This window comes from Cavia porcellus, unplaced genomic scaffold (genome assembly GCF_034190915.1).
Source record: "Cavia porcellus strain 051 isolate PalLab524CR breed Dunkin Hartley unplaced genomic scaffold, mCavPor4.1 scaffold_6, whole genome shotgun sequence".
NCBI lineage: Eukaryota > Metazoa > Chordata > Mammalia > Rodentia > Caviidae > Cavia > Cavia porcellus.
Genome location: NW_026947489.1, coordinates 65,019,684 through 65,042,018, shown reverse-complemented (window position 1 = coordinate 65,042,018; position 22,335 = coordinate 65,019,684). Strand labels below are relative to the sequence as shown.

At 35.7% G+C, this 22,335-nt stretch overlaps 1 protein-coding gene across 11 annotated transcripts in view; it reads left to right on the top strand.

Annotated features, from left to right (window-relative positions):
* The window catches only part of Bcas3 (BCAS3 microtubule associated cell migration factor), a 526,404-nt gene that overhangs the window by 224,361 nt on the left and 279,708 nt on the right, over nucleotides 1-22,335 (top strand). For all 11 annotated transcript variants that reach the window (XM_013152079.3, XM_063250886.1, XM_013152076.3 and 8 more), the window contains 3 exons: nucleotides 2,777-2,901; nucleotides 5,137-5,302; nucleotides 7,082-7,182. In XM_013152079.3, the coding sequence (XP_013007533.1) occupies nucleotides 2,777-2,901; nucleotides 5,137-5,302; nucleotides 7,082-7,182 (392 nt within the window). The remainder of the gene's footprint in view (nucleotides 1-2,776; nucleotides 2,902-5,136; nucleotides 5,303-7,081; nucleotides 7,183-22,335) is intronic.

The window sequence follows — 22,335 nt, the reverse complement described above, 5'->3', positions numbered from 1 at the left end:
TAGTAATTTGCAAAGATCTTTGAACTTGTCTCTGTGAAGCTTATTTCTACATTGTAGTATCATTGTTCCTAGATGGTAATTTTAGGAAAAGCACATTCTCACACAATTGCAAACACCTTTCAAAAATTTTTTCATGGTTTCTTCTTTCTGGTTCCTCCTCAGCCTCTGAAAACCCCAAAGATTAAAAATGACCAAACTGGTACCACAGATGCTAGTTACAGGAACTTTTCTACTCAGTAAAATCACAGCGAAGTGATAAAAATTTTTTTCAAGAAAGCATACACTGTAAAGTAGCGTAACACAGTTCTGATTCCAGTGACCCAGGTACCAGGAGAACTTGTGCTCTTGTTGAGGCACAGGGTGGAGGGGCCTCTTTTCTGGAGGTAGCGGGTGAGGTTGTGGCAGATGAAACTGTGAAAAGGGAACCTGGAGGGCCACGTTCGTTTCTTCACAGAAATGTAAAAGAGGAAAAGGACTATTAACTTTTTCCTCTTTTCACTGGAAGTCTTCCTGTGACTGTTTTTTAGGCCTGCATGTGATTTGTTTGGGAAATGAGGTGAAGTTCTGGAAAGGAGATGCTTTTTCATACATAGAAATGTGCATTGCCAAGGATTTTGTTCAAAGAGGGAGACCAGTTGGAACCAATCATGTAGCATCTGATCCAGACTTTTAGTTCTTTTTAGAGGAAAGGTGTCAAAGCAGAAGCCTTCAGAATGAAGCCACGTGAAAGACTATTTGAATCTTCATAGGAAATGGGAGCTAGGTTACCAAGGCAAAATCTGATTTTCTAAAAGTTAGGTGAAGGCTGTCAGCTTTATAGACAAGCAGTGATATTTGTTGAGTACAGTGATGTAGGAAACTACCTCCCTGGGAGCTTTACTTTCTTTATGTCATATAGTTGTCTTCTAACTTAAGAATCTCCTAGAGGGTTTGTTAAAAAATACTTTGATGGGCTTCAAACCCCAAATGTGATGGGACCTGGCCAGTATTTATTTGCCTGTAAATTTCAGAAGTTACTAAGAATTATTACTAGTTAGGGATAAAAATTTAGAAACACATAATCTTTAAGATAACTATAAGGTAGGCATTGTTATTTGTATTTTATATATTAGTAATCTGAGATTTGAGAGGTTAAACAAGTTAACAAAAAAATCATACACCTAATAAATGGCAGCCTTGGGGCTCAAATTGAGGTTTCTTCCTGATTCTAGAAATCTCTTTCTATCTCAGCATATTCTATTAAAAGATAAAGGGATAAAGTCAAGAGAGCATAAGAAGATAGAAATCAGCATGTGATGGTGCTCACCTATAACCCTATCTGCTTAGGAGGCTGAGGCAGAAGTATTGCAAATATTGCAAATTGGAGCCCAGCGCAGCAACTTAGGAAGGTTCTGTATCAAAATAAAGAGGACTAGAAATGTGATTCAGTAGTAAAGTGCTTGCCTAGTATGTGTGCGGCCCTCGATTTGTTCTGAAACCACGCACGCACATACATGCTAAAAATCATGTTTTTACGTTGGAGACTTTCCTGCAGAGCTGGAACATCGGAGTTGTAGCATTCATTGTGTCCCATTAAAGCTGTGATCCTTACCACTGCACATTAAGCCTGTTTTTCTGGTCTCTGAATTCCAGCAAGTAATTTATCTGAGGTGGTGAGTAAAAATTGCTGCGACTGAGTCAGGCATGATGGTGCATGCCTACAATCTCAGCACTTGGGGGGCTAAATCAGGAGCATTGTTATGAGTTCAGGGCCACCCCAGGCTACATAGTAAGATCAACTATGTAGCAAGACTCTGTGTCAAAAAAACCAAACCAAAATAGAATAAAATTTAAAAGTCTAAAAAGATCAGAAATAATAGGATTTGAAAGGAGATGAAATACTAGTATTTGAGGTTTTGAAAAATTTTTGGTGGAGAATAAATAGGAAAGCAAGTCCTTTTTAATGAAAGACATTTGAAATATCAACAGTTCTAAATGTGTCCTCAAACGTGGAAAAAACAGAAGAGATTTATGTTAGAGAGGCTATCAGTTTTGGTATCTGCCTTGGCTCTTTCCCCAAACAGAAATACATTATTGTCACAAATCCAAGAAGAAAAAGGACTGGAAGGCTATTGAATATAATTCAGTAGGTTATTAGATCTTTTCTAGATTGTCTAACTCGAGATAGCACTGTACTGAGGGTATTTTCAAAGTTTCTTTCTATATCATTTCATTTTCATACGTGCTATCTCCATTTGTTGTATTGTTATCCCTGTGTCTTATATATCAAAATGAAATGATAGCCCATTTATTATTGGAAGATGTTTAATACTGATAGTTTTGCTCCATTTAAAAATCTGCAGGGAAATGTTATCCACATGAAAAGACGTAACTTTGATTTCACCAATAAATTCTTCAAAAAGTGTTTTTGTTTTGTTTTGAGAAGGGGTCTTGTTATATTGACGAGGGTGGCTTGAAATCCTGGGATCACATACTCAGTGATGTTTATTACGCTTCCTCAGCCTCCTGAGTAGCTGCAACTATTGATGCACCCCTCGGTACCTAGCTAAGAATTTTGTTTTTATTGGTCTTATATAAGCTCTCTGGTCCAGATGTTGGAACTGTGAGTAATGTCAGTTTTGCTGCAGAACAAGTCTCACACCACCATGTATGCCATACAATGCATGTCCTTTTGTAGCATTTAAACATGAGGTGGAACTGAAAGGAAAACCATTCTCTAGAGGACTGCCATTTCATCCGGGTAATTTTTTTAACTGTCCTTTTATTTTTTTTTAAGCAAAGTTAAACCACCACCACAAATTTCACCCAGCAAATCAGTAGGCGGAGAATTTTGTGTGGCTGCTACATTTGGGACATCCAGGTCATGGTTTGCAAATAATGCAGGTCTGAAAAGGGAAAAAGGTATGTATTTTTTTCTGAAGCTCAAATTTGCCATTTGTAATTATTCCTTCTTAATGAAAATCTTGTACCAAATAGTCTTTTTAGTTTTTACTAATAGAAAAAAATCAATTAGCGTGTCTCTCCTCAACTACTCAAACCTAGTCAAGAAGAAAAATTATCATCTCACATAAATGTGAATTCCCCACTGACTGATTTTATTTTGTTTTGTTGGTGATAGTGAACAGGTGATCTCAGTCCTATTAACGCTGTAATATTCATTCTATAACTTTTACATTTTTACAAGCTAATTTCATACCAATGTCCTTGAAAGTATGGAGAGGAAAATCCTTGTTATGCCTACTTTAGAGATAAAAAATTTGAGACCATTGTAAATAGCTTGGCTAAAAAGTCAGTTGAGTATTGTAGGTGATGAAATTAGTTTGAAGCTATATTTTCTCATGTTAAATCTTAAAACAAAGCAGTAACAACTGTGCTGCTTTTTTGTTTGTTTGTTTTTTGGTACTGAGGATCAAACTCACGACCTCGTGCTTACCAGACAAGCGCTTGAGCTGCTGAGCTAAATCCCCAGCCTTGTGCTGTGTGTTTTTTTAAACATGATGGAAAAGCCTGTCACTGAGAATTAAGTGAACTTTCATTGTTACTGTTGCTCCTTTGAATTGATAAAGTTATTAAGTTTTTAATTCTTGATCACTCTAGCCAATACCTACAATGTTTGTATAATTAATGTTTTAGTATATGATTCCTTATGTCTATGTATGGAAGAGAATGACTACATTCATTAACAAAGTATGTAATTCTGAATGTTAGGATTTCTCATTACTATTTTAGTATTATTGAATTAGGTCACAGATTGAGTTGCCACTAGAGGGTACTTTTGGTGAGTTCCAGAGTCTGTGTTGTTCTTGGCAAAATGGCTCTCCTTTACGCTCAGTACTGCCAGACACAGCCTTTCCCATGTCATTGCCATTCAGTGACCCTTTTTCTAGTAACAGGATCTCAGGAACAACAGGCTCTTACCTAAGTGGGATAGAACACTGTAAAGTATGTCAGCCTTCCATGTCCTTATCCCATCTTTATTTTTTTGTTACCTCCTTAGGTTTAGTGATGCTATCGAAGGGACTTTTGTTACTCGTTAAAACCTTCTGTGAAGCTCAATTTCAGTGCTTCTCTCTTCTGTTCTAATTACCCTTTTAACTTGCTACTCTTTTATGTTCCACTCACTGGTCATTAGCCATTTTCTCAAATCAGCTGTAATTGATTCTCCTGACACGGAGATAAGATGACCCACCCAGCATTCAGGAGTGGTTTTTTTTTAAATGTTCCTTGGTTTACTGTAAAACCTGATATTGAGCACTAAACCTGTTTTGCTAGTGAGTACATGTGTATTTCTTATAAAGTCATTTGATTAGATTCATATTTATTACCTGACTTCTCAAAGTATAGCTGACCTCCATTTACTCTGGTAGCCAGTGCTCCGGTTGAGAGAAAAGAAGCTTGAGTGAGGACGATGTATGTGTATGTATGTTTTTAAAACACTTTGTCTCTTCCAGCACTTTCAGGTTCACAGCAAAATTGAGACAAATGTGCAGAGAATTTCTGTCTCCCTCCTGTACCAGCACGTGTATAACTTCCTTCATTATTAACATCCCCATCAGAGTGGTAGATTTGTTTCAAGTGATGAGCCTGTATTGACACAGCATGTATTTTTGTTTTCATTCAGTAATTGAGGCTTTAAACTTAGTTTTTTGAGAAAAAGTAGCTGAGGTGTTTGCCTGATGTAGGCCTCATGTAGTTCGGATTGTTTATCCAGTGTATGGGTCGCCCCTTTTCAGATAGTCCCTCCTTGTTCCCTCTGATACCATTCATTTCCATAATGGGGACAAATTACGTGGTAGACAAACAGAAAATAGTGTAAAATATTGTCAACCATATTAAAACTTTGAGCATGTTTATGTAATTCTTTAAATAATTGCTTATCATTTGAAAATACTGTGATAGCATAGAGATTGTCACATTAATTAGCATCACTTAATAGGAAGCAACCTTTAGGCAAGGATTAGGCACAATGTGACAAAGTTCCCATCTTTTCATTTCATGCTGAAGAGCAGAATGATGGTCAATAATTTGTAAAAAAAGAAAAAGAAGAAAAGAAAAGGAAAGAAAGAAAATGCCTTGCTTATTGTGTTGTTTTCTGTGCCGTCACCACACATCCAGGTCTTGTTTCTCTGTTTGTAGATCAGTCCAAGCAGGTTGTCGTTGAGTCTCTCTACATTATCAGTTGCTATGGAACCTTGGTGGAGCACATGATGGAGCCCCGACCCCTCAGCACTGCCCCCAAGATTAGTGATGACACCCCACTGGAAATGGTGACATCCCCTAGAGCCAGCTGGACGCTGGTTAGGTAATGCCTTCTTTTTTTCTTTCTTTTTAAAAACAGCTTTATTGATGTCTGAATGATTATAAATGTTCCATCTGAAAGTTTTGGCAAGTACTTGCAGCTCTAAAGTTATCACAGTTAATATGATAAATGCAGTTATCTTTTTTAAATGTGTGTTTGCCACATTGTAATCTCCTTTTTAGCCCCTCTTTGTCGTAGAATTATGTACAAATGGAATCATATATATGTACTTTTTTGTCTGACTTCTTTCATCTAGCAAAACAATGTAGTTTATTACTTCATCATTTGACATATAATTTAGATGCAATGACACCCAACCACTGGAAGTGACTTTTCATGGGAGGGTACCCATTACTCCAGCAGCGTTCATCACCAGATGAAATCCTGTGCCAGTCACTCTCCATCTTCCCCTAACTCTTCACCTGTAATCATCCACCAGTTTGCATTCTGTCTCTAGAGTTACCTGCTCTAGTAATTACATAGTAACAGAAATGCCGCCTTTGGTATCTGGCTTTTTTCACTCCACATGCTTTCAGAAGGACCATCTGTGTTGGTGCCATGAATCAGAACATAATTACTTTTCATAACCAAGCGGTACTCCTTGATATGGATATACCACGTTTTGTTTATCCATTTATTAGTTGGTGGACATTTCCACTTTTTAACTCTCATCAATAATGTTACAGACTTTTGTGTATGGAATTTGGCCTTTTGTATATATGTTACAGAATTCTTCCAGAATTCCACTGTCTCTTTGCATGTTGGTGTGGTCTTTTCTTGGACTTGTGCTTTCCCCATTTATAGTTTCATGCTCACTGAGTATAGTGAGTAGCGTTGAGATTTCCATTAAGGGGAGTAGAAACTAATATAAATAGATTTGAAGGTTTCCTTTAAAATGATTCTCCAGGATACAATGGTTAAGCACTGTATAAATGTTTATTAAGAATCAAAGGCTATCTCAAAAAAGTACATAATGATTAGAATCTTTGTAACATATCACAGACAGGGAGAAATGAACCCTGAAATAAAACCTGCTCAATATAGTGCATTGTCCAGGAGACAAAAATTGCTTCTGACATGTATGGAAGGAAAAAGACAAAAATGGATATGAAAATGATCCTTCTCCTTCTGACATTTTAAAATATTCTTGTATTGATTTTTGGAGGCTCCAGCGTTCTTTACTACTACTTTAGTAAGTAGTAAATAATGGACAGATCTGATCAATATCTGATTTATCAAGCTTACATAGAACTGGGCAGATCTAATTAAAATTACTGCAGTATCACTGTGGAAATAGTAGCTTATTTTGGAAATCAGATGCTAATTAGATGTATAATATATCATCCATTTTCACAGCTGTGTTTTATTTTTATCATTTTTACCTGCCTCATCTCATTTTAAAATGTACACCTATTCTTTGAATGGAGAAGTCTAATACTGGTTTAAAAATTACATAAGTAGAACTACTTAGCTATGGCATTGAATTCTATACTTTCTATTCTGTCTTTTCAACATCTTGTCTATCTAATAGGAGGTTATTCCTATTAAGGTAATATTGACTCCATGTGTGTTCATCAAACAACACGTGGCCATTTTTTATTGTTTTTTTAAAAATAGATGATCTTGTGTTTCAGCACATTCATTTTAATGATTACAAGTTCATTTTAATGAACAGAAAAATAGTGTGAGTTTTTATCAGTGTCTATAAGTGATGACAGTTGTGGTGATTTACATCCCATCTATTAAACTTTAAATATTAACATTCTTCTGCTGATTTCATAGAACGCCTCAATGGAACGAATTGCAACCACCATTTAATGCAAACCACCCTCTTCTCCTCGCTGCAGATGCAGTGCAGTATTATCAGTTCCTGCTTGCTGGTGGTGAGTTATTCTGGTTGTTTCTTCTTCTGTATGGGCTTTTCTGATTTTGTCTTCAAGTGCTGACTTTTAAGCATATGTGCATATTACCATTGGTTTATAGGCCATAGTCCTTGGATAATCTGACTGAGGCAAGTTAAGATATTTAATAAAACTATACTCCATGCCTTAGGGCATGTGAAGTGTGTCTCTAATGGCAGCAGGTAAGTTGATGGGGAATATTTGGTGGCTTTAGAAAAAAAAACCTGACAACTCAGAACTACTGGGATATAATAAGCCATTTCATAAAGCTTTGAATCTGTCTCTCAGAGGCAAAAAAAAAAAAAAAAATTAAACACTTTTCGTTGTGAAAACTGTCAGCAGATTTTTCTTTTTGTAAAATTTTACTTGCAATAATGGAGTAATGATTTCAACTCCATTGCCCCTCTGTGCTGGGCCTCAGCACACTAGCAAATGGTCTATGACTGAGCTGCTCTTTTGTTTACTTACTTTTGTGTCTGAACTCTAACATCTGTAAAGACAGAACAGGATTCATCAGGCTTGGTATATAGATAGCCCCCTAACCCCGCCCTTTTTTTCGTGGGAGGCATGAAAAGACAATTTAATATTTATTATCCAGTTTGTGTTCATAGAATTAAAAATTCTTTACAATTATATTTCAATTTTTTAGAATGGACTGAATCCTAATTTAACTTGATGGCTCTTGAGTACTGCATGTCATTAAGAATCTTCCCAGAAATCAACATTGACATGTTTTTAATAGAGTTTTCTTATATTCAAATTATTATGTTGCCTAGTATATTATAAAGAATGAATTAAAATAGAACTAGAAACATTTTACTTCATTTTTATAATGTGTTACATATTGTGCTAGAATCTGAAAGATATTACCAACTTTGGTCTACAGTTATGAAATTCCACTCCTATAATAAGTAGTTGGCAGTTTGGTACAGTGCGTAACCTAATGCTTTTTATAGTACATGTTCGTCAAGTGCCTACTGTGTGTCAGGCACTTGAAATTTAAGGCGAGTAATACATTGCTGCTACTCACCTTCAAATTTGGGAGATAGACCTTTAATGAATATGTGTAGGAAACTATAGACGCAGTGCTCTGACTTGCCAAAGGCCTCACTGAGGGGTACAATGTCAGTGCTTTTTAAATTTGTCCAAGAAGTCTACAGCCATGCCACCCCGGATCTCGTCTGAATTTAAGAAGCAGAGTACATAAGTATATAAAAATTCTTATTTTCTAGGTTTTCAAAGATACAGTTAACTTACATATAAACTGAGAAAACCATGACATCAATACATGATATTAAAAAATCATGGGTACATTCTCAGTTACCTTTCAAAGGTGACAAAAATAACTAATTGTTAAATTAAGCATAGTTGACTCATTATATATATGGTTATCGTTGGTTTGATACCTTCTCTCTCTGTTTAGTAGAAAAACAGTAAGTTTGAACTATTTAAAAAGATATTAAGCCGTAAAAAGCTCTGTATGTCTTAAGTTTTTCTACCGGTTAAAGTGGTTCATATTACTTGATTTTAGGTAGCTTTAGTCTAGGATGCCTTAGGTACATCCTTTAAGAACCTCTGCTGTCTGTAGTATTAAGCCATCAGATATTTTCACTACAGAATAAGATTTTATTGGCTTTCATTAAGTAATTTGGAGGTGCAGGGTACTGGAAGCCAGGGCCAAGGCATTCCACATGCTAAGTATTCTGCATTCCTGACCCCATAGCATTGTATTTTAGAAAGACAACTCTTGGGGCAGCCTTGCAGCAGGAAGATCAGAGGGAGGGAGTGGAAGCTAGGTGATTCGAGAACAAGAAGAAAGCTTTAATTAAGAGAAGGAATTGGATTGAGGGTCCTGACTATGCCAGTGTATTAGATAACTGAAGCTATTAAGTAATGCAGATACGGAGATTTGGGTCAAAAGAATACTTGCCTGGAATACCATTGGTTAAAGCAGTACTTCACCTGCAGATCTGCAAGCTCTGGTGTCAGTTGGAAGCCTTTATTATTGTCTAGCTTTCTTTTCTCATCCCTTCATTGAAAAGTATTCATTTGGAAAGGTATTCTACTTCTTAAAAAGAAGCATACTAAACCTATACCAAAACTTTCTCTCTCTCTCTTTTTCTTTTTTTTACTCATCCATATTAAAATTTATCTCTTGACTAAGAATGTCACTCACTGGTAGGGTGCTTGCCTAGCATGTGCAAAACGCTGGGTTCAATCTCCAGTATTATCCAGAACAAAGAAGCAAACAAATAAAACAGAGAAGAAAGAAAGGAAGGAAGAAAGAAAAATCGGTCACCTATTAATTCTCAACTTGAAGACCTTCATAAATACCTTTTTAAAATTACTTTTATGTTCTAGAACTGTGATGCAAGCTTTACAAATGTTGCATGCATTTTTGGTTCTTGTATTTGGATGTTGGATCAAGTAAAGCCAACTTCTACAAACTCCGGAAATTATAATAATAGTAGACAAAGAATAATGTAAATGGAAATAGGAAAGAGATTTTTGTCTGGGGGAGAAAAGAGTAGGAGAGCAGGATGTTTAACAAGGAATCCCCTACTCCCATTCTAGTCCTATAATCATAGTAAATACACTATTAGTGGATAAACAGAGTTCTGCATATGAGGCAGAAGGATGACTGGTGGGAGAAAGAAAGGGAAAGGTACCCCAAACATCAAAGACTTCCTACCCACTTTTAAAGCGAAATCAGTTAAAAAAAAAAAAAAAACAACTTCAAAATTCTGTATTCCTACCTGTAGCAGCTAACTGTTTCTTTGTATGATACTTGAATAGAATGAACAAAAGTGAGAAATGCTGGTATTTATTCAGTAGATTTTTGTTAAATGAGATGATGGTGGAATAGCCCATACAGAAATCACAATGGCTGGGCCTGGTGGCATATGCCTGTAATCCCAGCACTCGGGAGTCTGAAGCAAGAGGGTCACTATAAATTTGAGGCCAGCCTGGGCCAGGCTGAACTGCAGAAACTGTCTCAAAAAGGAAAAAAAAAATGATGAAAGAAAGAACTCATAACTGAAGCAGAGATGATTTCCTTGTTGTTCTGTTGAATGATACAAAATTGCCTTTTTTTTTTTTTTTTTTTTTTTTTTTTTGGTACTAGGAATTGAACTCATGACCTTGACCTTGCCAGGCAGGTGCTTGTGTCACTGAGCTAAATCTCTGGCCAAAATTGCTATTATTAATTAGATGAAAAGTCTAGTATTTGTAATTGACTAGTTGGCTAGATAGTTTATATATGAAAACTGAATGCACGGATGGCAATCTAATGTATCTGTTTAACACAGTAAAGATAAAAGTCAAGAATCTGTACTCCAAGTTTCCCTTGGATATAAATTTTTAGTGGAATTGTTAAAAAAAATTCCTGGTTTTTAATGTTAACACTATATTTTACTTAGAAAATAAAGGTTACATACTATAATTACCTTTTGTAATAAAGTCACTTTACTGTAGTGTACTCCATTGCCAAAAACAAAGCTAAACCTTTTAATGGACTAATAAATATCAATCAGTTTTGAATGTGAACCCAAAGTGGATAATAATTTTTCTTTAGTCTACTCTTGATCTTCCAAATTATAAATTAAAAGCAGAACTTAACTGAGTTGATTTGGAGAAACTTTATTTAGAAAAAGAATATACTGTCTTTCTTCCTTTTCTTTCAGGTAATTTGGCCAGAGTAGTGTTTTTAAATTGCTTACATTGACTGTTTTTAGGGGAGTGAGTGTTGGACTTTGGATTTTGTCCAAAATAATCACTAGATATGAGATCCCATGTGAATCTGTGGTTCACAGAAGAAATCATAAGGGAGGTTAGACATTATTTTGAATTGAGTAAAGTTCATACCGTATGAATATTAGAATGTTACACAATTTTAAACAGTAGGTTTAGCTGTTCATACATGCAGCACTTTGACTCTCAAGGAAATTGTGGCAAATGCTGTCACAAAATTATGGGAACAGATCAGTGGTGACCAGGGATTTAGGTGCAGGATGGGGAAGAGAGGGAGGATGTGCCCTTTCAAGGCAGAACTTTGTGGCGAAGGAGCAGTTTCATAGCCTGACTCTGGTGCGGGTTACACACATTTATACATGTGATAAAACAGAATCAGCTCCCTCACACGAATGGATTTGTTTATAAAGCTATGTATATAAAAATAGTCATCTGAGTAAAGTTTTTGAATTATGTCAGTGACAATTTCCTAGTTCTTCAAAAGGTAATGGGTATACCAAATACCACTGCACTGTTTCACAGATGCTTATGCCTCAGTATTCACCTCCAAATAAAAATTTAAAGAATAAAAATTGCGGAATGACATTACAGTAGGACTCAATAGCTATTTCTAGAACTCACTAACCTTTTTAGGTAAGAGAAGGATCTGAAATTCCTGACCTCAGCTTTCACACTGAGAATCAAGGAAAAGTAAAATAAATTAAAGCAAAATAAGGAAAATAAATGATAAAGATCAGAATGCAAATTGATTAAATTAGAAATATAAAAACAATACAAAAAATCATTCAAGGTATAGTGTGGTTTTTTCCTAACTGGGGTTTGTGACATTTGTGGGTCGTGGGTTTATAGTTTTCTTCAAATTTGACAATTTCCATCAAGTTCTACTTTTAAATATTTCTTCCGTTTCTTTCCGTCTTTTGACTCCAGTTATGTTGACCACTGGATAATTGTCTTGCTCACTGAATTAATGTTCCTTTTCTCTTAGTCTTATTTTCTTCTATTTTTGTGTCATTTTTAATTTTTTTTTTTTTGAGACAAGATCTTGCTATGTGGCCCAGGCTGGCCTCAAATCCCAGCAATGCTCTGGGATTACAGGCATGCGCCACCGTGCCCAGCCCTAATTCTTTATTTTTAAATATACTAATTCTTACTTGCTTCATTCACATCATCTTTTTCCAAAGTCAGCTATTTTGTCTCCAGAAGTTCTATTTGGGTCCTTTTTAATAACTTCCATTTCCTTTCTCATTATGTACGTGTTTGACATGTGAGATACGCATTCTTAGCAAGCATGGCATGTTAGAAAGTAGCAGATAAAAAAGTAAAAGCAATTGGTTTAGAAGAAATGATTACAGAGAGTGGTGTCAGGAGCATGAATAGGATTCTTTTTCTTTTTTTTTTATTTAAAAAAACAAAAAGGGTAGAAATAATAGATAATTTCAAAAAATAAGCAGTAAGAAATCACTAGTTGATAATTACATATCATCCTCTTACAAATAAATAGTTGTTCAAGTTACAAAAGTAAAGCATAAAAAGTGGACATTCAAACAGTTCTGTTCAATGATCCAACAAAAACATAGTAATACGGTTAACAATCCTACACACTTAAACATACATGCAGGTACAGCCTTTAGAGCACTTTCTTTTCCTCTTGTTTTTACAATAGCAATTACACATTTTGAGTTTTATTACTCCTACAGTTCTTATTACTTTTTACATAGAAACACAATGTGATATTTATAAGTATGATTCTGATTTATTTCACTAATGAGGATAGTCTCAGATTGTCTCCATTTGCCATTGTGTTTTTATATTAAAAAGTGCTAAGAGCCTAGATTGGTGGTACACACCTGTAATCCCAGCACTCAGAGATTGAGGCAGGAAGATCCCAAAGTTGAACCCATTTTGGACAGTTTAGCAATTTGGCAAGACTGTGTCTCAAAGTGAATAAAAGGTCTTGGGGCCATTCCTCTGTGCAGAGGCTTTGGGTTCAGAACCCAGAATGGGGGATTACAAGGGTTACGTCTCTTGGGTGGGTTTTTTTTTTTCATAGTTGGGCTGCTTGTTGATTTGACTGCTCTTCAAAAATGTTATTACTGCCCTCATCCTTGAAAGCCACTGTGTTTTTATTTTATTCGTAAGTACAGTGAAGTAGATAAAGCTGATGTTTTAAGTACTCTAAGTAACTTGACTTCCAGTTAAATTTTGTGCTGCTGCTTTACCAAACACGATCATGAAACTAGAAATCGTTGCTTTCTTTATTCTAACACTAAGTCACATATTTGAGTATAGATTGAAGTCATTTTTAGAGTATTTTACAATTCTGTTACTGTTTCACTGGTTTTGTAGTCCAGCAATGATGTGCTTAGTGCTTGTGGCGGTTACCAAGTGACAGAACCTCCTCCCTACTGAAAAGAAAACTGATACACACATTTTGAAACACATTGCTCTTCTTTCTGATGGGCATTGTCAGGGCTATGGAAAAGCAATTAAATATGCAGCAATTTTCTTCTGAGCTGCTCTCTTTCAAATGTCACGTTAGATTTAACCTAACATCCTGGCTTGCATTGCTATTGTGGTATGTACCAAATATGGTGGTGGCACTCAACAATATTTCCTTGCATTGTCCATAATAAATATTTGTCCGAGATTGGGCAGAGGTGGAAGGGGAAAAAGAAATGTTTTTCTCTTGTAGAGGAAACTTGTAATGTAGGACTTAGAGTATTTATAGTCCATTGTTGGCCATAGGGTGTGTCATACTGTTCTATCCATGTTTGACTTCCCAAGCTAGTGAAGAAATCACTTGGAATTGAATTATATTTTGTTATTTCACTTATTTATACTTATCAATTGACATATATCTTACCATAGTTTTTTTAGTGTCATAAACTACAATTTTGAGACCCCTGTATGATGTACAGCTACATGTATTATATAATTTGAGAACATTTTGAAACTGAAGTTTCTTATTCTGTGAACAATATGACATAAATGGAAGTAGTAATGACAATCTGTAAACTTTATAAGTGCTTTATTTGAAGTTTTGAATTAGATTATCTTTTCTGCATATGGGATTCGTCTTACTTACTTACATGTGTTTATATAATCTTCAAACCTATAGAGTACTTCATGAGGGATTTGTCTGGGGAGGTCATTTTTGATATCCAGATGTCTCAGCATCAAAGGTCCTTTCTGTTAAAAACCTGCTGACCTGTACCTTATTCCGAAGGGCCTCTTCAATGGCTCCTTCCTGTTACAATTGTTCCTAAAATTGAAATGAAGCAAGGAAGATTCCTAAAAAGAGCTACTGCTCTTCCTCTTTCCCTTCCTTCCTTTTCCTCCTCTTACCTTCTGTTAAAAATTCTGCATGCATCTTCATGTTGCTTCAGAGTGCTTTCTTAGCTGCTGTTACCTTTCCGAGTAGCCATTTTTCTTCCATTGCTGCAGATATACTTACTGCAGCAGACTGGCAGGTTTTACTGGTATAAGACATTGATTCTGATAAATTAAAGAAAAATAACCTACTGGTTAAAAGTTTATAGATCACCAGTGTCTCTGCTTCTGGTGACCTGATGTTAATTGCTGTATTTCATCTGACTTTGTTTCATACACACAGATGCCTCCATCACTGAATGTCCATTGTGGAACAGGGATTTAGTGGACAGGGATATCTGTCTTTATTTCCAAAAATAAGGAGCTGAAATAGAATGGTCTGTCTGCTTACCTGCAGTAATGTAATGGGTTGATACTGGCAGAAGCTTGTGGTTTAATGTGCCGTCACTTCCATCAGGAAGGTTAATTGCTAATAAATGACTAAAGGGGAATTTAGGGGGAATACTGCAGCTGTCTGTTATATCAGTGGTAACAGGAATTCTGGCGCCATTTCAGGGTCACTATTTGTGTCTGTCTATCTGAGTTAGAATACAGTTGTTTCTCTCAGTTTCAGCCTTCTCTATAGAATTTCTGTCAATTGTTTGACTCCATTAAGTGTGCAGAGGAAATAAAAGCCTGAATGACCAATCCACCAGGGGCTATGGATAGACCCTTTCTTTGTCCATACTCAGAGCACTGCATTAGGTCTCATTATCCATTTATAATAAGTGACCTCTGCCCTCTGGGTCATTGAAAATATTCAGCGTTCTTTTCTGACACATAGGGCACCTTTCTCAGCAGGCATGAAACAATGGGATGTCCGGGAGTCTGGAGGATGGTATACACAGCAGGTTCTTTAACACAGCCTTATGCCAAATCAGCCTGGCAAATTATTTTTTCCATGCTCTTACATGGTTCATAAATGGGCCAAGGGGAGACTCATGTCTGGAAAATGAATGTAATATTCCATTTCTGTTCATTCTTTCTCATTGTTCCAATTCAACAAAATTGGCCTCAATGATTTTCAACCTTATTTTCCAGAAATGGATTGTCTCCATCTCTGATTTTGGATTTCCTGATAGAAAACTATAGAAAATCTTAAAAACAGTGTAGCGAATAGAGAGACCTCATCATCTTTGGAAAGTATTTCTCAGATATACTTAGGATAGCTTTCAAGGTTATTTGTTACATGTTAAGGTCTTGTCTTCCAGACCTCTATTTTGCCCCAATTTCTAATGACCCGATTTACCACTGAGGAGTTTGAAAAGGAATTGGATCCTTCCTTTGACATTAGAGTCCAGATTTGTGATATAAATTTGGACTCCTTGCAAAAAGGCTCTGCATGTGGTTCTATTTCCAGCTTAGTGTATAAGTAGGCATGGGAAAAGATGAAGACAGATTGTGATTAATAGCTGAAATATAAATGTAAATAGTAAGAAAACTATTGTACTGACAGTCTTACATGGGGTCGGTGAAAGGCAGCCTACAAGTTGGGATCTTGATGATTAGTAACTAATCGTGTGGCCTTAGTACATACTGGATCTGTGTTAGTACTGATGAGAATCAGTAATTTATCAGAGGTATATTGAGATAGGAAACAAAAAAGATTGAGAACTCAGCGAAAGGTAAAATTTTGGCTTTTTGGTTTTGTTTTGTTTTTTGGTGCCAGGGATTGAACTCACAACCTAGTGCTTACCAGGCAAGCGCTTGAGCCACAGAGCTAAATTCGCAGCCCCAGATTTGCAAGTATAAGTTAAACTTTTAATGTACATGTTCTTTTAAAGCATTGAAATTCTTTGATGCAGTGTAAGGTTTATTTTATGAAATTTTTTTTTCATGAATTATTTTTCATTTTTATCGGTACCGGGGATCGAACTCACAACCGCCTGCTTGCAAGGCAGGTGCTTATGCTGCTGAGCTAAATCCCCAGCCCCTATGAATTATTTTTTAACCTTCCGTTGTTGGCCCATACCTGTAGTCCTAGCAGTCTGACAGGCTAAGGCAGGAGGATTGTAAGTTTGAGCCCAGCATGTCTGAGCCCAGCATGAGCAACTTGGCAATGCAGGGAGTCTTTGTCACAAAATTTAAAATGGATGGAGGATGGGAATGTAGCTTAGTGTAAAAGCCCTGGGTTCAATTTCCAATACTGCCCAAAACAATTTTTTTTTGTATTTTTGAGACAGGTTCTCATTATGTAGTTCAGACTGGCCTTGAGTTCACTTTGTAGCCCAGGCTGGTGTCAAATTTGCAATGATCCTTCTGCCTCAGCCTCCCCAGTGCTGGAATTACAGATGGCTCCATGCCTGGCTACAAAGTGTATTTTTAAAAGTTTATAATATATGCTTCACGTTAATAAACTTTGTTCTTCCCTTAGAAGCTTACTTTTTTGTATTTATTGTCACCTATACTGTTATGCTTATTTTATTAAAACTATGTAAGATAAGAATTTTAATATATGTAGGTTATTATAATAAATTAGCAACTGTCTTGTCCATTTCAGCCAGGTGTTTTGTTACAGCAAAGGAATTTTTTCCTGTTGCATGATGAAGTACTGCATGCGCTCAGGTGTGGGACACAAAGGTGTTATGCCCACTGCAGTGACCAGTGAGTCAAAGCACATATTTGACTCACACCAGTTATGGAAAACCCAATACTGTAGTTGTTAGTACCCTCTCCATAACAAGAATTAATATATTAACTGGATTATAGCACTGTTTGACAAATTGCTTACTAAATACATCAAAATTGATTGGGCGTTCTGTATTTGAATTGACAAATGGTTGCATTAAGAGAAGGAGGAAAATCCATTAATTATAGCTACTCTCAACTATAGGAAATGTAATCATATAAATATGAATTTTGCTAAAGCAAAATCTTTTCTTCATAATAGTGTTGGTTATATGTGTACGTATACTTCTTTGCCCTTAATAGAACAGCTGCTCTTAGTTGTTGTACTTTAAATAATTTAAAATTGTTTTGCTATATAAAAACTGTTTGAAGCTTTTCTGATTGCACAGTAGTTTTTTAAGTCCTCCCGTACAGTGTCTCGTGAAGCTGTTCTGCCCTGTTCTCATTTGTATTTCTCCATCTTTTATTATTTCTCAGACACATGTAGGAATATATGACTGGCCTGTGATCTCTCTTTCTCTCTAGATAGATAGGTGGGAAGTAAGTAGGTAGATAAAGTGATTGCTTCGGTAGATGTATGTATGTATGTATGTGGGCAGGGTCTTTACTTAGCAAACAGAATATCTAGACATGAATGGGTTTTCTTGAATGAATCATTACTTGCTAAAGCTCTGTTTCCTTATTTTTATAATTAAGGTATTAAAAATCATTTTCATCTTTCAGATTTTGGGTGTTTCTTGCCTCCAGAGTCTCATAATTATCCTGAGATTTATGAATATTCAGAATCAAGGCATGTTCAAGAAGCATCTTTGAATTCACAAAGTTTTTTTTCCCTCTTATTTCTTTGTATTTTTGAAGGATTTTTCATAGTTTTCTAGTAATTTTTGATCATAATATTATAATGGAAACATAATATTATAAGGAAACTGTGCTATTCCTTATGGAAGAAGTATGTTCTCTAAGCATTTTTAAGAAATATTTTTTTAGGTACCTATTAGAAGTTCTTTCTTCCTTCAAGTTAAAGCGTTGGGGCTGCCAGTGTTGCTCTGTGGTAGAGTGCAGACAATGCGTGGGAAGCCCTGTGTTTCATAGAGCGAGATGTAGAGACGATAAATAGTATTTTACCTTCTTTGACTTTATCCCATCAGCTTCTTGCTTTTCTTTTTATGCTTTTTTGATATTTTATTACCACATTTAGTGTCCAGAGCCATCCCCTTGTGGTATGTATCCTGGCCTCTGAACTGAGATTTTGTAGGGAAGTTTGGCGGCTCCTGTTGCTCCTCTTGGTGCTCTGCTATCTTTCTGGAATCTTCCCAGGCTCCTAGTCCATCTGTGGTTATGAGATGCATACCTTTAACTATGAATTCCACAAAGCAGAATTTTCTAAACTGAAATATTTTAATTGCTTGAGGATATTATAGAGAATGTAAAGTTGTAGGCCAAACTCTTTTTTGCTTTTAGTACAGGCGAAATTTCTTTGGCTATATCCTTCTTGTGCTGTGCTTCTAGTCAGTGTTCCTTTTCTCCATTGTTTGATCACAATATGTAGTATCTCTGGTCAGGATGTTTAGAGGAGTATTAAAATAAGAGAAGATTAGACTTGGTAGTATAGTGATGAATTAAGCCAATTTTACTTAAGGTTAAGTAAAATTCAGTAAAGTTAAGTAAAAGTTATATTTTCTATGGAGTTTTAAGTCTTGAATTTGAGTTCTGTATTTGTTACTAACCGCATGACTAAGGGCAAATAACTTAAGCTCTCTGAACTTTTCTCTCTGGTCTTTAGAATGATAATAACACTCATCTTACAGGATCATTGTTAGAGCAAATGAGAGTATTAATACAACAAGCTTTATCCAATAGGTGGATGGAAAAAGCTGGCTAAAGATAGCTATTGCTTGTAAATAGTAATAAATGCTTGTCTCCCTTTGAAAAGTCTTCCTTTCGTCTTGTATTTCCAAGTCCTTATGAAAGTTTCTACCAGGTAGCTGAGCCAAAGATGCTTTGTTGTGAACCTACAACAGGGAAAAGAAAGCATGTACATTAGGTCACATCTCTTCTGATTGTAATAGGTCATGTGCACAGGAATGGCCTTGTACTTTTCAGTGCATTTACAAAACTATTAAAAAGAAATTTTACGTGCCATTCTCATTTATCAATGTCAATTAAAAAATTCTTTGAGACCTTTTGGCTTTGAATGTCTTTGTTCTCCTAGAAATTTTATAAGGAGCGAAATTTTTTTTTCTTGTGTCCAGTTTATCCTGAAAGGCTACCTTCTACAAGTGGTCTTGTTTTATTTTGTTCTGTTTTGACAGTGGCCTTAAGTCTCTAAAACTTATCCTTAAAAGCCTATATTTCTTAACATTAAAACATCTGCAATGCTAAAAGAATACATAATTTCATAAGATTCTTATTGCAAACACTATTTTATTGAATAAGAATGAAAATTGGCTTTTACTATTTACTCCATACACTTTGAAGTTCATGATTAACATGTATCCATATTACATTAATGGTTAATTTTTGGGAGGGTTTTCTTTTTTATCGGTAGCAGGGTTCGAACTCACGACCACACACCTGCAAGGCAGGCACTTATGCTGCTGATCTAAATCCCCCACCCCCTAATGGTTAATTTTTTTTTTTTTTTTATCGGTACCGGGGATCGAACTCACGACCGCTTGCTTGCAAGGCAGGTGCTTATGCCACTGAGCTAAATCTCCAGCCCCTTTTTTAAAAAAACATTTTTAAAAGGCATGAAGGAAGAAATGAATGAGAAAATGTGAAAGGGGAAGAGAAAAGAGAAAAGAAAGACAAAATGAGGAGAGTGGAAGAAAGACTTTTAATGTAGTACAGAGAATGGAAATCAAATGACACACAAAAATAAAATTAATGATGTTAATATGGATGGCACATAATACTGTTGTATAAAGGAAATATTATTTTAGAAAAATATTAGTATGCTTCATTTCAGTTGGGGCTCACTAAATAGTCCTAAATACTTTGCACATCATATCTTAGCCGAAATATACTCAAGATAATTGTGTCAGCCTACAGATCATGAAATAATTTAGTTTTCTCAAACATTCATAAAACTTGTTAAAATATTATAGAAGCATTATTTCTTTATTATAGAAATGTTCAAACATACACAAAACAGTAAATTGTATAGTTACATAATTGGTAATAGTTATGTGATGTAGCCTCAATTCATAAAACTCTACCCTTTTTTTTCCTTCTACTTTCTTAAAACCTTTTTTTGGTGTGTGAGGTTACAGTGTGCCAAAGGAAACCAGGTACTTTGGTATGAATCTTTTGATAATGATCTTTTTAAAGAAAGTGTAAATATTGTAAGATGTAGATATCATAATACATAGATGAGGCAGTGGCAGCCATTTGTGGAGATAATTCTTCTTAGTCATTTGCCATTGTAGGGCAAGAAAGAAGGATCAAATCTTGGAAAATGTTCTCTTGTTTTTGGAAAAACAGAGAGCAGCCTACTGTGCTTGTTAGTAGGTGTTCTGGTTTCATCCCTAGCCTCTTGGTCTGTGAATTTTCTGTTTTATTTTAAGTTTAAAAAAAAACTATCATGGGTCCTCATTGATTGGGAAGCATTCCTATATATATGTTTTTATGTAAAGGCTGAAAGTGTTAATGTCTTCCAGGTCTTAAAACTTTTATTTCTCCATGGCAAGACAACTTTTCCTCTTTGCTTAGGCAAGAGAAAATCTGTAATTCTTCCTATTGTGTAATGATCTGAACTTTTTGTATGGTATATACGATATATAAGTGAAGCATGGATCAAGCTGCATTAGCTCTTTGCAAAAAAAAAAATGATTTTTACATTTACAAACAACACCCTGACATGTATTTTTACTTACTTGTTTGTATCAATGGTTATTGTAACATATCTTGATGATTCACCACTGATTAATGACAAAAACTGATTTTTTTCCTTTATGATACCAATTCACAAAAGTTTCTATGTGCCTGCCTTTGTTTATCTTTGTCTTTTCTAAAGAAGACTGAACTTTAGAGTGTTCTTTGAATTTAGAGCGGAGCATTTAACGTGCAGGGTTGGTTAACTGGCTGTGACAATTCCAGCCCCACTGCTGAAGGATTACAGTCCGCGGCACTCAGCAAAGCTTAGACTTGGATGCTTCTCACTTCCAGCAGGCAGTCATTGCTGTGTCTGAGCAACTCAGATAAAGCTGATCTTACATTTGATGCTAATGTAAGTATGGAAGTAACGAGTGGATATAAATGGTAGAGTTGTATAAGCATCTTCTAAAAAACATTTAGTACAATGAATTCCTACAGTGCAGGGCGTGGCTGAATGTGCAGCAAGGTCAGCTTCTCTTTTGTGCATGAGTTCCAGTCATCCCTTGATAGCCATTTGATTTGCTTATTTTCATTCTTCTGCCTTTGCTAAACTGACCATGCTAACTGTATCAGCTATAGTGTTCTCATTCCACAGCTTTTTATTTAAAGTAAATTTGTAAATAGACACATGATACCATATACACAGTTGTAAAGATATCAAGACTGGTCAGTGGAAGGTAAGTCCTTTCTGTCTCCTAGCCAGGCTCATCCCTTCTCAAAGGTAGTTGGTATAACTGACAGATTGTGTTCTATAAAGGTGAGCTCTGATCAGAAGGGTTTTGTTGTTATTTAGATTTAAATATCTGGGCAGATTATATAAACTATGATAAGACAAAGTTATTATCTATGAATTGATACAAAAAAGTAGGATAAACTGACTTTTCTAGTTCTCTTATAGTTGTTGATTTAATTTATATATATTGTAGTTAGTTGTACAGTCAACTGAATTGCAGAAGTACGTGTTAAATAGCATTGTAACATCTGTCTAGGGAAATAAGCTCTACCATGACCTTAGCTGCAAATGTTTTGAAGGGATTATCATAGTCTGTTCAGTCCTTGGAAGTGTTTTGGTACAGTCTGAAATTTTTTGCTCAATGTAATTATTGGTCACAATACAAACCCATTGTGCTGTATTCTTTTGTTTTATGGGATATGAATAGTCATACTGCAAATAAAACTACACGGTGAGCCCTACCAGGCCACCTCTAGGTATAACTTGTCTAGATATTAAATGTCAAATGATCTGTTAGGCACTAGGAATAATACCTGAGAGCTCCTCAGTTTATATCTCTGGTGGGAATATTGTAGTACTTTGGGAATTCAGCAAAGATGACGGGAGAGGAGATAAGAGGTACCCGGAGTTGTCAGTTATTCGGGGAAGTCTATTCTCTCATAGACAATGAAGATACGCCATTTTTCTAATTATTGCCTATGACTGTTCTTCTGGGAATGCGGAATAAGAGGAATGTGAAAGCAGAGATGTACAGTGACTGACTGTTAGAAAACTTTAAT